This window comes from Coturnix japonica, chromosome 13 (assembly GCF_001577835.2).
Source record: "Coturnix japonica isolate 7356 chromosome 13, Coturnix japonica 2.1, whole genome shotgun sequence".
Classification (NCBI taxonomy): Eukaryota; Metazoa; Chordata; class Aves; order Galliformes; family Phasianidae; genus Coturnix; species Coturnix japonica.
The window spans coordinates 3,033,956-3,058,753 of record NC_029528.1 but is presented as its reverse complement, the minus strand read 5'-3'; the positions used below and the strand labels follow the sequence as shown (position 1 = coordinate 3,058,753).

The window sequence follows — 24,798 nt, the reverse complement described above, 5'->3', positions numbered from 1 at the left end:
ATACCATGAAAAAGGCAGCTTTGCTCTGACCTGCACTCTGCAAATGATGCCTCTGCTTCTGACCCACCAGTGAGATCTGATCACTTTCACATCCCCTGTGCTTATGCCTTGTCTCAGTTTGGAGCTCACAAGGTTCTCAGCCCTCTTCCCATCTGTGCCACCTCCCTCTACTTCCATCTTCAGTCTGCACTTTGCAAAACAAGTAGCAGAAGCTAATACAGGGCTGTTTGCTTGCATTTCTATTAATCACCCACCCTTCATCCCATCTGTCACCTCTCTTTTTCAGTCTGGCCCACCCAGTTCCCAAATTTACAGTGCTCACAATGCAAAAGAGTTAATCAAGTCCAATCTCTCAGCACCATCTCTAGCATCTGCTGTTCCATATTTGGTTTCCAGTAAGGGATGCTCACTCCCAGCCTCATCTGCACTGTTTGTACTACAGTGCCCATCAGACAAAATGAAAAGCATAATTAATTAATTGGTACCCAAACTTGAGAGCTCCACATGCATCACAAGAGACAATCAAAACAGTTCTGTTGTAAGTGGGAGCATCTTTCAACCATGTTTTCCTTCACTGGATCTACTATTTGAGCTGTAGCAGTAGTGAGAACCCCAGCCAAGCACAGAACTTCAGCACTTAAGACTCATTCAGAACAGTGGACAAATAAACCAGAGGCAAAGGACACCAAAACTGGCAAAGACAGGCAAAGCTCCTCACGTAGCCTATCCCATGTGTTCACTCAAATAATACTTGCATCCGTTTCCTCCTGCACAGCTAACTCTGAACCCTGGTGCGTTCTGCTGATAGTAACTCATGAGCCTACTGTTCTCAGCAGCAAGGATGTAAAGGGAGAAGGTTGGGGAATGTTTAATAAAAATATATATCTTATAATGCTTACTGACCAAAGAGGCATTCAACTGATGCTCCATCTTTAGCTGTGCTTAAATTATTCCCTAAGGAAACAACAGAAACTCCACTGCCTGTCTTACAAAGTACAAAAATAAACAGAAAATGTAAAATATATGGTCCAGGTGGAGGACCAGGATCCCATACAGAGATCTCTGTTTCTCCTTTGCTTAAATATTTTCTGCATGATGACTGCTCAGTAATTTATTTCTTTACTGGTCACTAAAAATTAAATGTCAAGAACTGTTTATCTTAGGAATTTTCAAGACTAATCACGAGTCTCCTATTTCTGCTTAAATGATGCTGTTGGTGAGATACGTCTTGATGGATTGTTCAAATAAACCCAGCTACAGGGATAAAGGAAAATGAAGAACTGCTTTCTTTCTCCCCTTTTCTTAGTTTGCCAAAGGGACACGTGAACACTGTGATCAGCACTATTTTCCTCAAGGCTTCGGAGGTGGTTGTGTCCTTTACAGAGGAATGAAAAATCACCACCTGGAATAGATTAAACAAATACAGCTTTGCTGCTTTCAGGTCCTTTCTCTAAGAACTGCTCTGCACTTCACATGAGAAGCAGAAGGGGCTGCATGGGACTGGATGACGCCCCCACCCCATCAGCACCAGCCAGTCACTTCATGACCAGCCCCATCCACGAACAAGACCAAAGATGCCATTTGACCTTCAGTTTACCCCCGCAGATGTTGCCATATACAATCACTTCCCACCTTGACTCCTGGATGCAAAGTTTTGGCCAATAAGTCAGACCCCAGGCTGGGGAGCAGGAGGCAACGCAGCTAAAGTTCGATCTGAGCAACAACCCAACATGGCCCAGCAAAGACTCAAAGAATCACTGAGGTTAGAAAAGACCATTAAGATAATCTAGTCCAACCATCCAGCATCCCACACCAGCCTCAGATGAGCTCCCCAGAGCTGCCACAGAGACTGAAATAAGACTCCAGCATGCATAGTATAAATGCTTCCCAGTAATTAAATCATTTGCTTACAGACTGTAAATGGTGAAGAATTTTAATACACATACAGCCACCATATGTTAATTCACAAAAAGAATATAGCAGTTTATTTCTCATGAAACTTAAAAGGCAGAGTAAGAGGCAACTTAGAAACATTCTGGCACCACTGCCAGGAGCTTCCCTTTATCTTAGCTGCAAATGCACAAGTTGGGTTTTCTCTCCCTGTCTTGAATCTCAAACACAAAACAACACTTAATACACCTCTCCAAAGTCCAAGAGCTACCATCCACATACTGCCAGCAGATCACAGAATCATAAGGGTTGGAAAAGACCACTAAGACCATCATCCAGTCCAACCATCAACCTATCACCACCATGCCCACTCAAACATGTCACTGAATTCGACTCCACCTTTCTTTTCTTGAGTAATTGGGTCCTGCTGATGAAAACACGCATCTAATTGGGGAAACCCTGATACTTTTGGAGCTCTCTCACCATGTCACTTCCCACCACATATATTTGCAAAGAAGCCGAACAAAAGAATAAAGCATCCGGGAGTTAATGGGTCTGATTCACAGTAGTAATGTTTCTCCAAATTTAGCTAATTCCTCTCAAAACTCTGTATCAGAAATGCATAAAAATGGAGTACAGAGACCAGCAGTGAAAGCACAGCAATCACTGAATAGTGATGCAGAGTGAGAGATGGTGTCTTTGAGAAAAAGGAAAGATGCAGGTAGAAAGAGAAGCAAGGAGTTGGCCTCAATTGATCACTTACCAGCTCAGTGAATATATTAGCAAGATGATGAAATGCTTTACATTGCTAGCAGCCACCACTGCAGATCTCTTGCTTATGGGGAAGGGAAGTGATAGATTTAACAGCCTGGGGAAGGTTCTGTGGGCCTGGAGGCAGCAACCACCTTCACATATTTCTGAGGTGTAAGAGCTGTGGATAGTAAGCAAGGCTGATCTGAAGCTCTTCTATTCACAACAACCACTGAAAGACAACAAGGAACGTTTGTATACTCCAGTGCCAAAGCTCAAAAAAGAAAAAAGAAAAAAAGCAGCAGATTATCTCCAGGCAAATGGATTGAGGATCAGGGAACTCTCAAGGGAAATGCCTGCAGAAGTGTAAGCATTCACAGGTTCTGACATTTGCACATTAGGAAACTGCTCAGCCCATCACCTGCATGGAGTCAGAGCAGCAGAGACTGAAATGTGACCACTTATCTGGGCAGGAGGAGCACAGCATTGGGATGGAGCTGAGAACAGCTGGGGTCCAATGCCCTCCCTGCCAGTGTGCACAGCTGTCAGTCAAAGAAAACAGCACGTGCTCACATAAATGGGCCTTCTGCACCTCTCAGCTGCTGCAGTGGGAATACAATACAAACCACATCACTTTCCTGTTCCTGTGACTTGGGTATGTCATGAGGAACTTCTCCATCTCTGCCTTCCACTGCTCCACAGTGACTGTGCAGTTCCAGCTGGCAAACATTGCTAGGGAGTTAGAGTTTATTATTGAGGAAGCATGAGCAGACACAGGACTGATTCATTAGGACTCCTAAGCTGGAAAACACTTTCAAAAAGCCCTGAATAGAAATATAGATTAGGAGAATAAATATGTCATGAAACACCTCTTGTTGTCAATGAACTTGGTAGTACAAATGCTTTTATGATGCATTTGTTTGTGAAGGAGACAGTGAGAGTCATTATTCTGCAGAATGCTTCTGTAAGATGGTATTGCACAGAGATACGAGTTCAGGCCCTGAGATAGGAGCAACCCAGATTATCTGGGATATCACAATGTACAGTTGTGCACTGCCTGCAAAGGAAACCAGGATAGCTTGTTATTGCATAATGATAGCCTCATTATCATCATGACTCACTTATTATTTTTACAGCACAGCTTCTTCTAGTGTCAGACCCACAGTTATCTCTAAATCAGAGGCTGATATTCAAATTCTTGGAAATCAAACTTGGGAACAAAGGGCGTTTTGCAAAGTGCATTTTTGCTGACCTTTTGCTGGTGCCTCTGTGTTAGTCTGTCCCAGCCAAATCCCTGCGTGCCTCCTTGGACAAACATCTGAGCTCCTTCCCCCCCAAATTTCACACTCCTTCTTGCAGGCTCCTCATTTTTTAATGATTCCATCAGAAAACAGAAACAAGAACATAAGGCTTATCTGAACAGTGATCCCAAAACATGAGAAACTCACAACCCCTGCACGGTTATCTGTGAACTGAAGAAAAGGTTCCGCTATTTGGCTCACAGAGGTATTTACTCGGCTCTGGGGAGAACACTCAGCTGAGGACCCACAGATTTCTATCTAATAACCCCTCTGGTGATGGCTCAGTATGGAATTTGGACTCTGAGAGCATAGCTGAATTTCAATAAGCTTTTCCACACACAAAAACCAACACTGAAAACTGTCCTTCCTTCTGGCCTAGAGGTACTTCCATCACAGGGCACGCAAGATGGCTCATGTTGTATGCACTGATAGACACAGGTCCCAACACACACACCTCTACCAGTGGGGTATTAACCTACTGGGGTGATGCAAAGCAAAAAGGCAGAGATTCTGGCATCCTAAGAGAGGTTTTAGCCCACTCCCAAGTGTCACATGGCAGTTAACATGGAGCTATACTCATGTTTTTATTCAAAGAGCTACTCTAAAATTACAAAAGATAACTACTACCTTTCATCATGAATAAACTTGAATACGTACTAAAAATAATCCCTGCGTTCACTCCCGAAGTTACTGCCTTCTGGAAGGTGTAAATGGGTACAGTTTACAATTACATAAGTGTATGTAAAAAAAATTAAATAAATGAATCAATAGAATGAAAATTGTACATCAGAAAAGTGGCATTTTGAGAGGCATTTCAGACACACACACACTTTGTTTCCATCTTTCAGCTAAGCCCAAGCTTTATGACACCATTCATATCGCTCTAACTAGCTGGCATCAGAATCCAGGGGAGAGACAAGGAGGGCTGAAACACATTGTTTAGGAATGAGGGTTTCATTTTGTCCCCCCATGCTTACAGCAGTGAAACCAATGACACCATTGTCACTCAGCAGTGATGGTGGAATTCCAGTGACAGTAGTAGGGTTGGAGCTGGAGCCCAGTGCCAGGATCCTTGCTGAACCCTGTGGACTCCAGAGCAGCACAGCACAGGGCATCACTTTCTGGCCCTGCTGCCATGGAAGGCACTAAAGCTCCTGCAAGTGCAGAGATTTCTATGTTACGTACTGCTTCTTTCTTCAATGCAAAGCTCTCACAATACCAAAGTGTGGTAATAGGAAGAAGTATGCAGCAATGAGAGGAAAAATGCTGCCTGCACCCACAGCAATGGGGTTACCTGGGCTGCAGTTCTTACCCAGAACATGGAAGCAAACCCTTGCTCTTGAATCAGGAATTATCTTCATGAAAAGCAGCTGCTGAGGTTCACCAGGAGAATATTCCAAACAATGAATGATAAAATATTTATGAAACCCAGTGCAGCAGATTAGAGCTTTTATTCCTAGAAGATGGCGTGCAAGCAGCTTCTTTCCACATGCAAGGATGAGTTCTCAAATGCAAGCAAGGCGATATCACAAGCAGACAAAGCATAAGGCAAAATGAAATCATAAGTGCTAGGTGAAGAGCTTGAGAACTATTGCAAAGGGGGATTTCAGATCATTTAAAGCATAGAAAGCTGTACCTTATTGTAACTTCAGGATACTTCAGGACTTATTTGGGGGGCTATATTGTTTATAAAATGTCTAAAAATAACCCGATCTTAACTCTATATAAGCTTTCTTTCATTACAAAGTCATACACATGTAAAGATGACTCCATTAAGCATAACATACAATACTTCTACTCCTCAGAAACACAGAAATTGGTACCCAAACATCAAGCCAAAAAACGTGCAATAAGGCCATTCAGTGCATCTGGAAGTTCCAAATTTAGGGAGAAAATTACACACAGGATCAGCTCCCAGAGGCAGCTTGTCAATTACACTGAGGTCCTTCAATCATCATGCATGCAAGCTGTCTTGCTAATGTATTATGTTTGACACCATTAGCATTTCCCCTAGTGCCAAGGCAGGCACTGGAACTCCCTGTGCAGAGGGGAAGGGGCTCCACACAGCTCTGCTCAGCTCTCCTCTGGGAATAAGAGAGACGGTGCTGATAAAGAATTAAGTCAGAAATGTAGAGTGGATAGAGTACATACCCCGTTACATGATATCAGCAAATGCGAGGCATAAGATGAGATGAGATGGTTCAAAGACTTCCCCTGGCAGAGGAAAGGAGCTGTGATCCAACCTCCTGAGTGTCACAGGTGATGACATCCAGCCTTTTGCATGACATTAGCAGTTGTTTAATGCAATTGTCATCCTGAAAGGTACCAGTCATAGCTAAAAGAAAGCAAGACCTAAAGAATCAACTATTTTCCTTCTGGTTTGTTGTTAATTCCCCAGCATTTAAAGGTTTGCCTTGGGTTAGCAAGAGGTTGGGGCCATCAGCTCTTGCAGGCAGACCTCCAAGGTGCAACACAACACCCATAAGCACATACACTGGTTGTATAGTATCATTTCCCAGACTTCTTTTTGGCTAAACAATCAGGATCAATTTTTCTATCTAACAAATCTTTATTTACCTTCTGACTGTAGTGATGCTTTGTGGCATTAAAATCTAATAATCTGCCCCAAATGACGAGCCTGAGCATCACCCAGTGGGCGATAATGTCTACATGCTGCAATCAGTACCTTCAGTTCTGAGTCATAAATGCAAAACCTGATGGACAAACTCAGCTTCTATATTTAAGTGCTGCTCTGCTTAACTAAGACAAGTACCAAACCAAGGCATGCTGCCTTTGCCATGCAATGAACTTGAATTTAACAAGTAGATTGCATGCATTTCTTGTAAAGCCAAAAAAACCCCATCTAAGGACCTTTATCACTGGGAGCAGTCATTTGTCATCATGTTCTAGTTCTCTCTCCTTGCATACTTCAGCAAAGCAACATGATTTTATTCCTTATGTAACACAGTCTGGGTAATGCCGTATGTCCCATATGGTGTAGGTCATTCCCACAGCTGTTGATGCTCGATCTCAACTCCTGTTTCTCCATGAACAGGCACACTACCAAGTTCTGATGCACATAATATATTAGCTAGAAGAAAAGGATTCCTTCTCAGTCGTAAAAAAGATACGAGGGAATTAAAACAAAGATTACAGCAGAGCAAAACATTTTAAATGGAGCTCACCAAAAATAAACCCAGTCCAAAAGAAAAGTACCCAAACCTCTCACAAGATGGCAAAATTCACCCAGCTCCAAAGTCACGGGGTGTATGCTGCGATAAAAACCCATCCCAACAGCAACACCATGAGTGGAGAGGCAGAAGCAGAGGATGCGATAAGCAGCACGGTGCTGCCAGACAGGAAAACCATTGAGGATCCTTCAGTGGGGACTGACGCTTCACAGCTTCTCACCCGAGGTGAAGAATTCCTGGGGCTTCAACAGCTTTATGTTTGAGGGAAGGTAGAGAGAGCATTTTGTGAGCAAAGTAGGTCACGGCTCAGCAGGAGAGGCACGTTGTCACATTTTATCTGGGAAGATGCACAGCTTCTAAGAAGGTTTCTTTCTTTCCCTGCCGTTATTTCATTTAGCAAAGTAGAATCCATATTCTAAGCAAAACAAATGGTTGTTATTTATGGGTTGGCCCATTGTTCTTGGAGTGGCTTTGTGAAAGAGGAAAGTGATTGTACTGTCTCGTTACAAAAGATGGTGATTTCAGTTGGTAAGTAAGCTCAATTGTCTCAACAATATTCTGCAAACGAGCGTAAAAATTATATCAGAGAACAAAGTGTGAGTCATGCAGAATTACTCAATACGAAGCAATAAGTCAACCTTCATAGGATTTGGGTAATGTGGTTATCTCCTGAAATTATGCAGCAAGATTCATGATGGAAACAAGACCCAGAAAGCAACAAAAGTACCCACCTGCTTCAAGAGCAGAAAGCTGACAAAAAAAAACAAACCCACAAAACAAAACAAAACTCTTTTAGGTCATATATCTGATAGTTTACGTCAACTCTGCAAAGCGAGCACAGAAATTACCCATAGAGGTCTGAGGAACAGTGATGTTTCACCTGCTATCCCATCAGGAACGAGAGACTGATGACAGCAATGATTGAGGCTGGATTTTGACACTTGGAAGTACATAGAGTAGGTGGAGAGAAGATTTCAGTTATGCACACAGATGGAAGAAGTAGATCACTGGAGGACTGAAGAGTGACAGTATTAAGACAGATAAAGTAATTTATTTTATAGGAAGATGATTATACAGCTGAGAGTCTTTTTTTTCCCCTCCAGCAGAGAAATAAAGGAGAGCAAACCTGCCTCTCTCTCCCATGATCCACGGATGTGTCATGTGCTTCTGATGGAGTCAGAGAGAAAGAAAGTGGTGGAGAAGTAGGCGAACATTTGGATCATCACCTGATTGACAACGTGCAACTCAGGGAATTGGCCCAGCATCAAGGAGTGTCTAACAAAAAGGAAAATGATCACAGAGCAGGCTCAGAATCAAAGCATTGCCCCACATTTAAAGAGCCACCATTGAAATGAATAATAACTCTATTAATTTCCCATCCCAGGCATCAGCTTGAAGCATCTGCAGCTTCTTCTGGGCTTAGGAGTGTTTTGGTATTTTTTCCCCTAGTGTTTCTCAGGGTCCATTCAATCCAGTGACCAAAATAAAAGCCAAAGTGCCTGCAGTTGCCATTGGGAGCTGCTCGGATGTCAGTGTGAATACCCTCCCAGATGTGGGGTGCTCCTTATCTCCAAATATCAGGATTTCCAGCCATCATACCAAGCACTGAGCAGAAAACAGACTCTGTTATAGTATTAGTGCTTCTGTCTTCTGCCCTAAGGAAAAGCACAGGTAATGGGTTTTGGTTTTCTAAAATGACAACGATTTGCGTCCTGGCACAGCAAAGCGTATCCTCTCTTGGAGCCAATATTGGAAACAAAAGATCAAATCTGAAATTTTACTACAAAAAGATGAAAGAAAAATAAGGAAAAATGGCTCAAAGTGCCTCAAAATTGTTCCTAGAACCGATGGCCTTTGAGTTGGCAATGCTATTTAGGCACCAGGTCATCAGTTCCTTCTTTTACAACGTAAGAGCTCAAAAATTAGAGGGTGGAATACTTTTTCGAAGGCAATCCTTTCTTCCTGCTGACCTTCCCTACTATCATCTGCAGAACACATGCAGAGACACACACGGGCCCTCCCTATTCTTTTGTGCATTCTTTCTTTGCACACCTCTGAGAGAGACACAAAGGGTTGAACAGATCATCAGAAGAAATGCATGTGCCTAAACTCTTTTCCTTTCAGTATTCTGTGTATTTTCTGAGGATCTGAGCCTGGAGACACCAGATGGTGGTTTTTTCTCACATCTTTATGCACCTACACATGGCAAATAGGTGCCCAGGGCTATTTTCAAGCACATCCAAACACTTCACTCTCTAAATAGCCATTAAGAATATGGATGCAGGGCAAAATTCTTCTTAACAAAAAAGAACAAACCCAAAGGTAAAACTGCTTCCAGGGGAACTTAGTCAGAAAGGATGCACACCTGCAGGGCAGAGAGTGGATACCACACAGATTAGTGACATTGCAGCCACATGGCAACGTGAGACAAAGCAAAGCAATGAGAGTTGCTCTAGGAATAACCTGGCACTAGAAGAGACAAAAACAAATCAAGGCAAAAGGGCTTTCAAGAAATTCAGAGAACCCAGCTGAAATTCTGCCTGTAAACACCCAGCTGTGAGGCCTGAACCACAAGACGAGGCCAAGGTTTACCAACAACCAAGACCAAAGGCTCCAGGCATGTTTGCTGGGAGCAATGAGGAATCGGGGCATCACTGTGGTTCTTCAGCATTTCTGCTTTCCAGCTGCTCTTGCAAGAGGCAGTTTTTAACCAAGAGATTTTCCTGATAGCTCAGCAAATTAAGTTTACAGTGGAATACAATGGGAGATTTGGGGAAGAATTAGAGAGTTTTAATATGAAAGAAAAAAGAAGAAGTCACGAGGAGAAGACTCTTAACTGTAATTCCTATTTCTGTCTCGAAGGGAATTACCAGAATTTTATGACTTTGATCTTCTGAAGAATGAGTTTCTGAACCTTACTGGTCATTTTTCTCAGTTTCAGATAAGGATTCGATGAGAGATAAAACACCAGCAATTTAAAAAGGGCAGTTCCTGCCTGTGTTTGTCACCATTTTCCTACTGATCATCACAAAAGCTCAGTTAAGGAGATTTTAAAGCAGCCGATCTGTTATAATTAATGAGTTTTGGTAATTAATGGCTGGCCTGACGTAGCCTTCGAGAACAAACATAACTTTTCTCCCCTTAAAAATGCAGCAATGGGTTAAATGACAGCACGGGTGAGACAGTTCCACCATTAACCAAAGTTAATAGTCCTTTCGCTGGCAGTTCTCAGAGCCTGTACAAACTGTGCTAATTATTATAAAGCATGAATTTTAATAACAGCACTGCACTGCATTTCTCACACACATAGGTTCAAAACTAATTAAATACAATGGGAATACATTAGCCTCTATACAGACAAGGAATATTACTGAGTAACACCACCTCACTGCGTCACCTCCAAAGGAGTAACTCGGTAACTGCTTTCCTCTGCAAACTTAAAGGTCAAGTGAAGTTTGCTTTTCCCAGCTGTTCTAGATTAAGATGCAGATATTTCAAGGGTCTGAGATTGAAGGTGTTTCCATTGGCTTTGTATTTCCTGCAGTTTTCCTTTTGTGACCGATGTGAAAAAAAATAATGCTGTTATCCCAAATAATATCAGTTATTGCACTTCTCTAATTTATCTCCATGAAGTTAAGGCAATGAAATTAAAACCTATTTGTTTGCTCCACCAAAGAGCAGATGTTCCAGAAGCAATAAGATTTTAGGTTATTAAAATAATCCCTGTCACGGGCTGATAGATTTTCTTTCCCAGTTTATTCAATGAGCTTTTCCAACAACAGTGGGCGCTGTGTGGAGGAGCCTCTGCCCTCTGTGGACCACTGATCCAATGATCCACTGCCAGAGCTGCTCAGCTTTGGGCAGGAACCTTGCCTTAATTAATGATAATTGCACCAGGCAATGAGAGACAGAGAGCCAAAGGGTCACCAGAGAGAATGAAAAGTCGGGATCTACAAAGCTCAGCCATGCTCACAGGTAAACCAAGATGATACAGATGGCTCCCCTTCCAGCAGATGTTGCTGGCTGAGCTTTGCTTTTCTCTGTGCTTTATTTTAGCGCTGAGAAGAACTCTGAGCTGAACAGCACCAGCAGTGTGATCTGTTGGGTCAGGCTGCTATTAATGATAAGACAGAAATGATAAAACTGTTCTTTACCAAGCAGCAAACAATTAAACATCAGCGCCCTTCCCCAGCTTGCTGAGGAACTCCACAATTGGTTTTCCTTTAATTCTGGGGGGTCATAGGTAGAAGTGCACCTCCCAGCAATAGCCAGCAACACAACCTGGCACTTTCCAAACTAAAGTTTAGCTCAGCCTCTGAAATTTATGCCCACCCTGAGAAGGGTGATGTGCTGCTCTTTCACTTGATTTAATTCCTAGCACCAAAAGGTACCCAAGGGCCCAAGAGTTAGTGCCGTTTGTGTGAACAGTATTTCTGTGCTGACACTGTAAGCAGCCTTAGCTCACACCAGGAGCAATAATCAACAGCTGACCCTGCGCAATACATTTGCTTTGCTCAATTACACAAGCAGGGAGGAACGCAGGCAGCAAGCCCTGCTGGTGCCTGGAAGAGAGGACTTCCTATCTGGGGCAAAGATGTTAGAGGAACAGGCTCACAGCTACATGATTCTCAACTCAAACTTGCAGATAAGTACCAACAGCTTCAGAGACAGAGATTTCAGATTGAATGCTACAAGGATGTGGGAAAACTTTCACCCTATTTTAGCTGGTTCTTTGCTCTTATTTTACTGCATTGAAGCACCTTGCCACCCTCCATGATAAATGCTCAGGATTCTTGCAGTGTAGCATCAAGGCCATTTTTTACCCAGGGGAGCGGGTTGCAGACTAGGCCACTGGTTAGACCGATAGCAAGATTGCTCTGTGTGCAGGGAGCCCAGCCTGCCCCTTGTTACACAGAACACACGGGCAGGTCTGGGTGTTCAGCAGTTCATCCACACTACTTGGTGCCACAATCAAAAACTTAAAACTTAAAGAAGAAACAATAATCTGAGAAGAAAAAGAAACTCCACCCACCCCACCTGTCTGAGAAAAGCAGACACCGACAGACGAAGTAGAATAGGAGTCGTTTCCAACATCAGAATGTTATACAGGAAACAATAACAGTACAGACAGGCTCCACCAGTCAGACACACCGTGATGACCTGAAAAGCTTCCCTCATGATTCTCCTCTCATTCCACACCAAGACAGGGGAGAGCAGGGGCTGGCAGAGGGGCAAGGTGCTTCTTCCCTCCTTGGAATGGCGCCTTGGCCAACTGAGAGGCTCCTCACCACCAGATGTGTGCAGAGCACTGAGGAAATGCACAGCAGCTCCCATTTCCATTAGATCTGCAGACCTCTCTGGATGCTTTTTAGATGCTCCTGTTTCAGCTGGTGAGAACAGACCCCAAGAAACACGACGTTAGAGCTCAGTTTTATACATGACAAACACGTTCTTAAGAAATAAAATATTTTCCACACTTGTCTGCACTCAGGCCAGTTTCCTCAGGCATCCAGATCTGCTCTTAAGCACCAAAAGCTGCACCCTCTCTTTAGGTGTCTGCTGCTTCGCTTTAAGATCCTGCACTGGAAAATATGGTCTTTGGTATTTGATACTCACGCACACAGAGTAAGTGTTTTACTTCAGAGCGTTTAAAAAAGGAAATGACCTCTGTATTTTATTTTCTCCCTCTTTATTTATTTTTTTAAAGGTTTTCAGGCTGTTTGTACGTGACACTGGAAAACTACAGCCCGTGATTTATGGTTTCTGGTCTGCTAATAGAAACAAACCCCTCCACCACCACTTACTCCTCAGCAGAAAGATCGTAACAGATTGTAAATGGTTGCATTAGTGGGAAAGATAATGCTCCTTTCCACTCTCATTTCCCTTGGTTGATTTTTATCGTGGTAGGGGTTGAGTAAGCGTGTAAGAGACAGATCATGCATTATTTACCAGGCTGGAAATGGGAAAAGGCACCAGCAATCTGCTGCACAACCAAACCCTAAGCACTGGTCACTCACTGTGTTTTGCATCCTGCTTGTTTGCAGCTTGGCTGATAGTTGTTAAAGCAAACGCTGTGGTCCGTGTCTTCAGGAGATTGTTAGATGATAGAGCCAAGCACTGAATTCCAGGCTGTTTGTACCAGCATTGGTTGTACCATGGCAAAAATGGACCGTGGTGAGGCCAGAACCACCACTGAGTCACCACAGAACCATGGGATGGCTGAGAAACAAGACTCAAATGGCGCTCAGAAGAACAAGGGCCTCTCTGGACTCATCCCCATAGTGACACCAACCCAGATCCTGAGGGAGCCAGGAGGCTGCAGCACTGAGAGATTCATTCCATTGCTAACTCAGCCACTGCTGGAGGCTCTACGTGTGTCCTTGCAGCACCGTTTCCAGCACACACTACCACTTCATCCAAGCAAGTCATTAAATGCTGGAAACCCTAAAGAAAAGTAAAAGGAAACAAGGAAAAAAATAATAACAACAAAGCTACTGAAGAACTTAGTGAGGAAAAATTACAAGGAACTGAGGACTTTAAATGAGCTTCCAAATTAAGGAAAACAAGGGGAAAGGATCAGCTCTCATTTTTTGCAATTAAAGTGTTATTTATAGCAATTTGGGTTTTTTGAGATTAACCCTGGATACGATGCTGCCAAAAAACACATCTGATTTACTACTCCCAGGGCTTCTCATCCCTTTGTATATCAGACAGGCAGCTTTTCCCACCCCAGAGCCTGTGTGCACCCAGGACAGCTGTAAAACACCCAAGGATTGATTCCAGTGCTCACACCGTGACCATTAGCAACGGTTCTAAAACCCAAAGCCATGAATGTGAAGCCATGGCACTCAACTATTGTATCCCCTGGGCAGAAAACAAATGCTGAAAGAGCGTGAGATAACATTTTGTAGGAGCTAAAGGGAAAACATTCTGGTTCCACACCAGCAGGAGTGGAAAGAGGCTCAGGCTGTCCCTTCAGCTTTGGGGACACATCCAATGCAACACTTCTGTGCATCCATCGCAGTATTATTTGAGGAGTTGGCAATGTTTGCAGAGAAGCCATTTTAATAAGCTTTGGGCTGAAAGACGTGAAACACGAAGACAATCCTTGCTATTTACAGCACTCAGCCCCCGGCTGCCTCTGTTTTTCCTACCGGATTAATAAAACCAATACAGTAAACAAACAAAGGATGCAAAGTTTGGTTAAGGCCGACCAAAGTTCAGGGAGGAAGAGGGCAGGGTGCTGGGAAGACACGCAGACCTCCAACCATCCACTTCCTGCACTGCTCAGTGCTGTTCTGGCTGCAAGGAGACACCGTAGGTAGGACAGTTGGGAGCTGCACCAGCTTTTTTATGGCTCTATTGACTTTTCCAGCCCCTGTGCTGGCTGCCTGCCTCTCCTCGCTGCTCTTTGAACCCATACAGAGTAAATACAGGTAACCAGAGCCGCTTTGTGGGCAGGGGGAATGGCCCCAGGAGGAGCCACTGCGGCACCCTGTTCTGGGGTTAAAGATGGGGAAGTAAACCAGGGCACGGGGAAGAGTCAGCTCCTTTGGCTGAATAGGGGGGAAAGGAAGAAAATAAAACCCAGCAAAAGCCTCAGAAGAACATCACCCTGCAAATTCACATCTTGACCCAAATCACGGAGGCAAAGAGCAGGTAGGGGCTGTTCTGGTGATGGGAGCAGGAGGATGGGGAACGGAGCTGTGAGCAGACGGCAGCCTTCAGCCGTGCCACCAGGAGGGCACAGGGGCTCAGCAGGTACCTGGAGCTCAGCAGATAGGTACAGGCTGCACAAGGGCATTGCCTCCTAGCAGAGCCTTCAATTCCTTTGATTTAAATCTGCCTGACACGGGGATTTCTCCTCTTTTCATTCCATCTTTCTTAGCAGAAACATTTATTATGCTAATTGAAATGCTTAACCTCCCTGGACCATCGGCTGCAATAGCTCATCATAAGCAGCTTTAATGTTTGCTTGGATGGGTACCCCGGGGATGGAGAAAGCGTCGGATGCTCCCTGCAGTCGACTTCCCCTGCACTCGTCTCTTCCCTGCCCCTCTGCACCCCTTCGTCGCCCCTTCCCTAAGTTGGGGCGAGTTAAAAGGAAGCATTAACCGCGCTTATCAGATGCGACGGGGTGAGCGCAGGCTGGCGAGCAGCCAGCAGCTAATAGCGGCATAAAGGCAGTTTGATGGAAAAAATTAACATGCTAATTGTCAGGCTGGAGAGGGTGCCGGGGCCCGTGTGAAAGAAAGAAAGAAGAAAAAAAAAAAAAAAGAAACAAAAAGGCATTATCCGTGCTGGGGAGATCAATTTTAACAATAGAGATTTGGGGGGCGGGGGGGGAAAGAAGAAGGAAAAACGAGGTTTCGATGCCGTCACCTTCTTTCGGTCCCATTCTCTGCTGCCCTCCCCCAGCTCCAAACCTCTCCCCGCAGCCTGGGGCTCTCACTGGGGTTGCTCGGAGGTTCTCTCGCCGCTCAGCGCGGTGCACCAGGCAGACACACCGCGCTCCCTCCATTCCCGGCATCAGAGTGACGCTGCGTTGGAGCTCCGGCAGAAGGCAAAGTCCCGTTCGGCACAATCCTGCCCAGTCCCGCTCCGCAGCGCGGCTGAGCTGAGGGGCAGAGGGGAGGTCTCCAAAGATCCTCTCCCCCCTCCGATTAACAGGGGGGAATTCTGCAATTTCTATTTTTTAAAACAAAGGGACCTTGGATATATATATATTTCCCCAATTGGTTTGTTGTGTTTTTTTTTTTTTTTTTTTTTTTTTTTTTTTTTTTTTTTTTTTTTTTTTTTTTCCTCAAAGCGAAAAAGAAATGCTTGGAAAGCAGCAAGCCCAGCCTTGGAATGAGATCTACACAACGCATCTCTAACCAGGATTAAGAAACTCAACTCACGCACCGGGATTCCCGCAGCGGGGCAGGATCCTAGGGGACAACACTGAGAACCCAGCGGGATGCCAACGCTTCAGCCTCCTCTCTCCGCGGATCCCGTTTAACCCCGGCTCCATCCCACTCGGGAAAAGCACCTTGAGAGCCGCCGTGCCCTCCCCCTGGACGGCATCGAGGGCTCCGAGCAGCCCAGACCCGGTCCGAGGGCTGCGCGCTCCATGTGCCCGCAGGCGGGAGCGGCACCGAGGTACCCGCGCCGGTTGTGATTTATGTCTGTGGATGAATGCTGTAAACATGAGCCACGGAGATTTAAGAGCAAAGCCCCTCGCACGGCTGAGGGAGTGATTTGGTTTTACTTTTAGGCAAAATGCGGCTCGCTGGCAGGATTTTACAAGCGGGAATATTCTTCTTTCCCTATGCCAAACAGTGACTGTGTGTGCTCTCGTTCTTTACTTCGACCGTGGGGGAAATTTAAGCAAGAACATGTATAGTGAATTGCTAAACTCAACCAGTGCCACCGAAGCTCACCTCATCCTTCAGACCAACACTCCCTACCTGGGCAGCACGCAGCGACCCGTCAGCTCCTCCGCCTTCTACATGTCGACAGCCAGGGTGCTAAAAGAAGGCGAGATCAACAAGCCCGACCTGGTGACTTACATCATCCTCTTTTTCTTTCTGCTCTTGACCGTGACACTCATCGTGCTCTTCATTAACTGCCAGCTGAAAAATTCTTTTTTTGCTACTCTTCCTTACGACAGATCCCTCCGGGAAGCGAGGAGCCCGTGGAGGACACAGGCTGTGTGACACGAGGGGGGGAAAACAGCGTCTTCCAGCAGCAGCAGCGCTGTGCCACGCAGCCTTGTCGTCCGCATGGCAGCGGGTGGGTTCGACCCTCCTTAAAATAATAGGCTGCGCCGCGGGGAAAGGCTGCTGAAAGAGACGCCGTACGCAGATGGGAATAGCTGTAAATAAAAGGCTGTGCGAGGAACTGAAGAGATCACGCTTTGGCAAATTGATCAGCGCAAAAAGGAAATTGCCCCCCGATTCCAGATTAAGAGCTATATGTATGCAAATGTCATCACCGACCCATTCAGTGCCCATAGAAGGACGTTTGCATCCACAACAATCTCTGATTTGTGCATCTGGTGCAGCTTGTTACCCATGTTTATGAAATCACAGCACTGAATGTAAAACACGGCGTATTTACCTAATGGCTCCACTCTGAGGACCAGAGTTTACTTTCCTGTTTCTCTCCACTGCTGCTGAAACGCTCGGTAAAGCAATGGGAGCGATGCCTGGCAGGAGAAAACCAGAAATGGTGGTTTAGGATTTGACTGGGATGATGCTGGGGGTGGGGGTGGTGTTTTATGGCATCTTCAGTCAGGTTTCAAATCACTGCCAGCTATGGGAACCACTGAATACTTAAGTAACTCGTTTTCAACTTTCTTAAGTTGTAAAGGAAATTGCTCGCCACAGCGTGAAACCAAAATAATCAGGATGGAGAGAAGGAAGGAGAGAAAATAAACACCATCAATCGTATGTAAACTAATGAAAGGGGAGGGCAGAGAGCTCCGAGCTCTGTACAAGAAGCAGATAACTTTGGAGAGCCGCTGTGTTACAGGAGGAGCTCTCGCTGTAAGGCTATAGCAGTTAGGAGCGTGCTCCATCGAAAGGGCAGCAGCATGATTGACTGACGGCTCATTAATGGTAACATACACCGGTTTAGCTTCATTAGCAATCTGGGTTTGTTCGAGAAGCTGTGCTCCTGCTTCAACTTCGCTGACGTGCTATTTAAATAGATGACAGTTTTTAGGAAATTCGCAATTAGAGTGTCATAATTATAGACCATACAGCACAAACCCCAGCACAGTATTCATGATCCCACTGTGGGCAAAGGGCTCTTTCCTTGTTGTTTTCTCAGCTACAGTGTCTCTACACACAGCTGAATCGCAGACAGCCAGAAACACACCCTTAAATCCAACTTCTGCTCCCACTTCGCAGGTGGATCTTCCATCAAAGGAGAGGGGTTCATGCAGTGCCAGATCTGCACCTCTCAATGCATCCTTATCACACTCAATACAGCCAAAGAGCTGTGTGTATATATGTACCTAAAGTATTTCATCCAAATGAGAGGATTTTACAATGCAATGACACACAAGCACGTGGGACAGGGACACAAACATACCTGGGGCCTGACTGCGAGCTTTTATTACCTAGAAATTGCACAGTTGATATACTTCCAAGTCACTGTCTTGGTTATCATCTTTTGTTATGCTCAAAAAAAGTTAAGTCTACCACAGAGCAGCCTGAGATACTTTATTCCTTGACAGGTGGCCAATTTTTATCTCATCTGAACCAAATTTCACTGGTGTAACTCCAAATCATTATTCTAATGCAGAAATAAAGAATAAATTCAAGTGTGTTTATCTCAGCCCATTTTGAATAAATTCAGTTTTTATCAAATCAGCCATTTCTCATTTATTTTTAAGTAATGACAGCTTGTTTCCATCTATCAGCCATAATGAGCTCGGTCTAAAAATTCCTGCTGGCAAAACCCTCAGAACCTGATGGAACACATGTTGCATTGCACCATATTGTACATTTTCTCTTATTAAAATGCTCAAGAATAACCCTGGAATAACCATATTTCCCCCCCACAGTTTGATACTTGGAGCAATGCTCCCAAAAGAATGACTTCTACTGCAGAAGAAAGTTCCATCAATGCTATTCTAAGCTCTGCATGGAATAGATGCAAAGAAAACATCTCTGCTTAGCAGGAGCTAACAAACAGGAGACTGACTTTTTACAGGGTCTGATAGCAATAGGGCACAGGGAATGGCTTTAAAGTAACAGGTTTGGTATTGCAAGGAAATACTTTACTCAGAGGCCACTGAGGTGCTGCCATGGATGGGCCCTGGGCAGCCTGAGCTGGGGGGCAGCCAGCACATGCAGGGTGGGGCTGGGAGCTGTGAGGTCCCTTCCAACCATTCTATGGTTCTGATTGTTATCCTGTTGTTCTGCCTAGACACTGATGCTGTAAACCCAGCAGGACCCATCCTTTTTCTTGCTTTTCCTAGGTGCAAGTAGATTGGGGTGGGCATTTCTACTGGCATTCATCCTCTTGCTTTCCCTTTCCCCCCATGCAAAAACCAGGAGTTGGGCATGTTCTACATTTCCATCACTGCTGACACGTGGGAAGGACTCACTGGTAGGACTCACATGGCTGTCATAAAAGTAAGCAATGCAACAAGGCAACAGGCAAAGAATAAACACAAAAGCTAAGCACCTCACTTCTATTTAAGATGCCTCCTTCTATTCAATTCTATTTAAGATTGGTGCTTCATGGCAAAGCAAAACGCAGGGCTGCGTTGCATGACCACGCTCTCCTAATTGGTGTCAAACCACAAGAGTCCCACCAATTTGTAACGGTACTTGCACTAATGAGTTTGTATCTAGTAATGTCTTCAAGAGAAATGAAGAGCCCTCATCCCAGGACATCACTTGAAGACAGAAATCACCACCACAGGGCTCCTCAACTCAACTTTCATTAGGAAAGATGAAGCTTTTCATTAGGAGGAGAAAAGGATTGAGGCTGGGGACTGGCACAAAGCCAGCAGAGAGATCAGACTGAGAAGAGGAAGATACCTTGGACTGGGCATTTGGCTGTAGGAGTTTGCTCCCTTCCTCCCCTTAACATAAGACCCTGAGCTTATACCATAAACTCCAGGCATAAGCAGATAAGTTTGCTTTACATCTGTTAATCCACACAATAAGTCTCTTAAGCTGAAGGTTACACACGTTTTTCCAAGTTTTTTCCTTCCCGCTCCCTTTTTACCCTCCCAGCAATACCCCAATTCCAACCCATTGGGCTGAGCCCAGCAGTGTGGTACAACCACAGACACAATCTGCTCCCTCGTGACCTTCCAGGACTGCAATACAGAAGACTTCAGATCTCTTTCCACAGATTTCCTTTTAGGGAGCGACTGCTCAGAGACCTGAAATCTCTTCAGTCTCAGGACACGATTCCCTCTGTGGCTCTTACGGAAAAGGGTCTATTTTGTCTTGCATTATCCCTATAAGTTCTCCATCCGAGCTGAAGTCTATCTCACCCCCACAGCTCAGAGCATATGAGAGGCTGGTGTGTTTGCTGAGAACTATCTCTGCTTCTAAGAGGCTTCAGAAAATGAGATTTCACAGGAATGACTGTATTACATAGCGTTTCTTATTTAGACCTAGAAATAACCACACTGTTTATAATAGGAGAGGTGTAACTTCAAAAAGAGAATGGAAAAAGTCTATAAAGAAGAAAATTCCTGTCCTTAGAATAACAGAGCTGTCAGGTTTGTTGTTTTGTTGGTATTTTTTTTTTTCCCCAAATGTTTTATGGGGGGGAAAAAAAGAGGAGGAGACAGCATTTATACTCTCCATCTCTAAAGATACCAGTCTGCTGCTCAGTATCACTGCCAGCACTGGAGTGTAACCTGCCTCCTCTTAGTAAAGGCAAGGAGCTACAGAGGGACAGAACAAAGTATGGCTGCCTGCAAGGACCACTGCAGTCTGAGCCAGCTGCTGTATGAGACTCCCTATGTGTCCAATACACAGTGAGGGGCCTACAGAATTTCCATGACACCAGCACTACACAAGCAGCCCCCTCTGCCCTAGAGCTGCTCAGAGCATTCCTTTAGCAGTGGCTTTGTCCTACCAAACCCACCTCCAACCTCAAGCAGGAGGCAGATGGACACCTGGCAGTCCATGGGCACCCTGACTGCTGCCTTCTGCTTCGCTGCCTCCAGCACAGCACCTCTGAAAATCATTCTGACAGCAGCCAGGCAACACAAGGAGTCCAAGAATTAAATACAGACTAGTGATAAACCAGCCCTAGAGATACCTGCTCTGCCCCATTAGCAGCCTTCCCATCATATACGGCTATAGTAACACTGCAGCTAGCACATCAAAGCATGCTGAATAAATAAGAATACTGTGCTTCTCACATGCTTTTGTTTCTTAATGAAACCATGTCTTCATTCTTGCATTAAATGGAATACTTCTATTGGCTTAGAGCAGAGCTCCTTCCAGAGATACCCATGCAGAGCTGCTCCCTGCAGTTTGCCCAGCCACGTGCTCTGTATCAGGTATAAACATCTCACCACAAATCAGGACATGGGGTAGTTGTGCTGCTGGTTTCTGGCCATCTGACATTAGAGCACAGGTTTAAGATAGCAATGAAGAGATTAAAAACAACAAAAATAAGCAATGCTGCCTGGCACACTCTGTGCACTCTGGATATCCTGTCTCCTCACTTTTGGATGGAACATCCTGCTTTCACTTGGATCCCCCTTGTCCTCCAACAGCATTTACCAGCCAACCCATCTGCAGCCTCAAACATACCTTGGGAAGCACAGAACAGCAGAACTAACAGGATTGCAATCCAGGCCTTCCCTTGTGCTTGCACTCAGAGCTAAAAAAAAATAAAATAAAATATGTTGTTTACAGAAGGGTTTTTACAGCACGTTTGAACATGTGGCCCTATAAGGCAGTTAACGAGAATATATTCAAAGAAGAATTTGATGCAAACTGCCTGGAAGTTGTAAAATGCTGAAGCGTCTCTCACGTGGGTATTTTATGTTGGTGCTCGGGCCAAGTTCTCTTTTATTAAGGCCTGTTCTCTCTTTTAATACAAAAGCACTACTAGAACTCCATCAGCTGGAGGCTGCCTTCTTACCAAGCACCATGAGAGCTGCTCCTCTGCACTGCGCTCCGTGGGTCTCTCTGGATGGTTTAAAAGGAAAACGTGGCTAAATACAGAAATATAGGACAGAAAACAACAGGCTGCATGTTTCAGTCTACCTGCATAAACTAGCCAGCCCATTCTCAAGGCACAATATGCCACTGTCCCCAGTGTATCAGGAAACCTGAGCAATTCTATGTGTTTTCTGCAGAGGAGTGTCCTGCAGTGTGGACAGATATGCTGTTGTCTACAGCACAGCTATCCAAAACTTAAGGGGAGTGATTATTTGTGTTGAGTGTTATCAACACAAAGTGCTAACGCTGGCTGGCTACAGAGCACTAATCAGCACAAACTTCTCCAGCCAATAATAATCAAGCAGCAAGATGATGCAGTACCTAAAAGCATGTAGACGTAACTGAGTGGCTGGCAATTTACAGGTGCTTTGGGACTTGTTAGAAATGCCTTAGTGCACACAGAAGATAGCTGGCTCTGCATCTCAAGTCAGAAGACCAACAGTGTATGAGAATTTGGGATTGGAGCCAGCACCATCACTATGCAGTCCAAGTTCTTCCCCCCCCCCCCCCCCATATTACAGTGTCCGGAAAACACAGCAGATAACAGCAGGGCTTTCTAGCAACAGCTGGTGGAATAAACTAGAACTGATTCTGCTCTAACTTGCTTCACCCCATCACACAATCATCTGTCACAAACACACACACACTCCCTACCTCCACACCAAAACAAAGTACAATCCCAGGGGTTATTTCAGCTACTCACAGAGATGTAACCATCAGCTGCACATCTGAAGGAGAAAGAACTACCAGAGTTACATGAACTCAACATAAACCGACACCTGTAAAGAAGTATTTCAACACATACTGAGGTAGAGATGAAGGAAATGAGAGAAAAATCTGTTGGCTTTGTTTTGTTTTGGGTTGGTTTTTTTTGTATGTTTATTGAAATATGAGCAGCAGAATGCAAAAAAAAAATATATATATGTATCTTTAAAAACATAACATAGCAAAAAACTAGTAACTGTAAAATTAACAAAATAAAAAGATGTTTAGAGTTAAATGAAAAAGCTCATCTCTAGAACTGTGTTTCCTACAATGTAAACAAAAGCATAAAGGTTATGCTTGCAACTAACACAGAAGCAGGCTTATGGAGCAGCACAATAAAGCAAGTCGATGCTGTAATCTGATGGTTTGGTCTATTGATTTGAATTCAGAATGGGTTTCCCTCCTAAACAGCAATTTCACAACCACAAAAAGCAAAAGTCACATTGGTCTTTTGAAGCCAAATGATTAGAAACTGATTTGATGTTTTCTTTAAGTCCATCACTAACCGTTACTTCAGGTACCTAAAACAATATACAACAAAAAAAGCCCCAAGCATTCCAAACTAAAGGAAAAGCTTGACACATTTCAATGTCCATCTAGACATACGCTGTAAGAGTATTTGCCTGAGATCTGATAACTTTTACACTGTAATACTGAGGGGAAGGTGGGGGGAGAGGGGGAAGCCATGCAAAAAATGAAAGAATTCCAGTATTTTAAACAGTTCTACACAGAATCAATGCGTAGGCTATTCCGTCACTGTTTTGGTTAATGGGATGTTTTGTTAATTGTCTCTCATCAGTCAGCCATACTAGTTTTAGTTTGGTCCTATAGATACGATAAACCAACGTCAGCCCTTCATGAGTAACTACTTAATGTGTAACATAATTAAATGAATGTAATACTTCCACAAGGTGCTGGACTGACTGCCAGCAAGACTGATGCCCACAAAGGAGGAATATATATCCAACATAAGATCTTATCTTAGTGACTATAAAAGCAAACCCAGAAAGAACTACAGTGTATGCCTGTTCCAAGCTCCTTGCTGGTATTGTCAAAGCTGTTAATTAGCGCTGTGTTTGACTGTAAGTAGAAATAGGCCTTAAAAGAAGAAAATACTTAACACTTATAAAAGCCAGAACAGTTTTTGCTGAAGAGCAATACTCAGTCTAAGCTGGGCTATATATAATGCTTCATCTTCCACTACCACGCTACTGCCTGATTTCATTTCTCCATCCCTCCATCTAGATAAAGTGACTTACACACAAGTATGCTGAGACAGAAGCAGCAGCCTCTGTTATCACTACACTTAAAACATAATTAGTGTCAAACAGTTCTCATCCAACCTATCCGTGCACAGATATCGGACCTTTCTATTGGCAGCACAGATAAACCAAACGCGATTAGGAACACCGGGAACCAACAGGCACATCAATGAAGAAGCTCTCAAAAATAAGTTCTACTTAAAAAGAACAGAAAAGCAGAGCGTAGACAAACCGTTTACTTGCACTCTGCTCCTGCAAGCCTGTCCTGGCAAAATCAGCAGCCGCGAGGATAACCTCAGCACTGCATTTATTACAGATCAAGAATATGTACACAAGCACAGAAATGCCAGAGTACTTTAATACTTAATGACAGCATCAGAAGTGGGTTAGCTAGAGAGTATTGTAGAAATTATGGTTCACTGCATGGGCAGCCAATCTAACCACAATACAGCAGCTCTGACTTGCAAACACCCACTTCCAGCACCCATTCTTCAGTCGTTTATTCAGCCGCATCCAAACAAGTGAATGGAGATGGAGCCGGGTGAAAAACGTTTTGGATAAAGCAGAAGCTTGTACCTACAACTGAGATCTTTCTTTGATCCAATGTGCCAAGACATTCGTTTTAAAAAGCTCATCAAGAAAAATATCTGTAGTGTCAAATATACGTATTCAGCAATTTGATAGAAGTCGGGCCTGGGGAGAGGAAAACGGGAAGCCTGATCCTGTGGCCAAATGACTTTGCATCTTATTCAGTCAATGAATGAAACTTATTCATCTCGAAGAATGAAAGAGGTGACCCCATAAAGCAAGAGGCAAATACTGTTTTTCTCCTTCTCCTGAAGATGCACATTCGCTTTAACACACACTGTAGAAACCGCTTTAAAAAAGAAAAACCCAACAAGAACAACAAAATAAGAAACAACAACAAAATCACCAAGCAATA

The 24,798-nt window shown here is 44.2% G+C and overlaps 1 protein-coding gene and 1 long non-coding RNA gene across 4 annotated transcripts; one reads left to right on the top strand and one right to left on the bottom strand.

The window, feature by feature from the left end:
* Nucleotides 1–1,912: 1,912 nt before the first annotated feature.
* On the bottom strand, nt 1,913–14,331 carry LOC116654039. 2 transcript variants are annotated; one of them, XR_004308863.1, is made up of 3 exons: nt 13,150–14,331; nt 5,254–12,519; nt 1,913–5,095 (listed from the first exon to the last, which is right to left on the bottom strand). It is a non-coding gene; the product is annotated as an uncharacterized LOC116654039 (long non-coding RNA). The 2 variants fall into 2 exon arrangements; XR_004308862.1 differs by having other exon boundaries at nt 1,913–12,519.
* Nucleotides 14,332–14,455: 124 nt separating this feature from the next.
* Nucleotides 14,456–18,492, top strand: SMIM32 (small integral membrane protein 32). Of its 2 annotated transcripts, none has more exons than XM_032447357.1 (2): nt 14,456–14,568; nt 15,942–18,492. In XM_032447357.1, exon 2 carries the CDS (start codon nt 16,510–16,512, stop codon nt 16,828–16,830), a length of 321 nt encoding a protein of 106 aa, XP_032303248.1. In that variant the 5' UTR covers nt 14,456–14,568; nt 15,942–16,509; the 3' UTR covers nt 16,831–18,492. The 2 variants fall into 2 exon arrangements, with proteins under 2 accessions (XP_032303248.1, XP_032303247.1); XM_032447356.1 differs by lacking the exon at nt 14,456–14,568 and adding an exon at nt 14,700–14,791.
* The last annotated feature ends 6,306 nt before the right edge of the window (nt 18,493–24,798 follow it).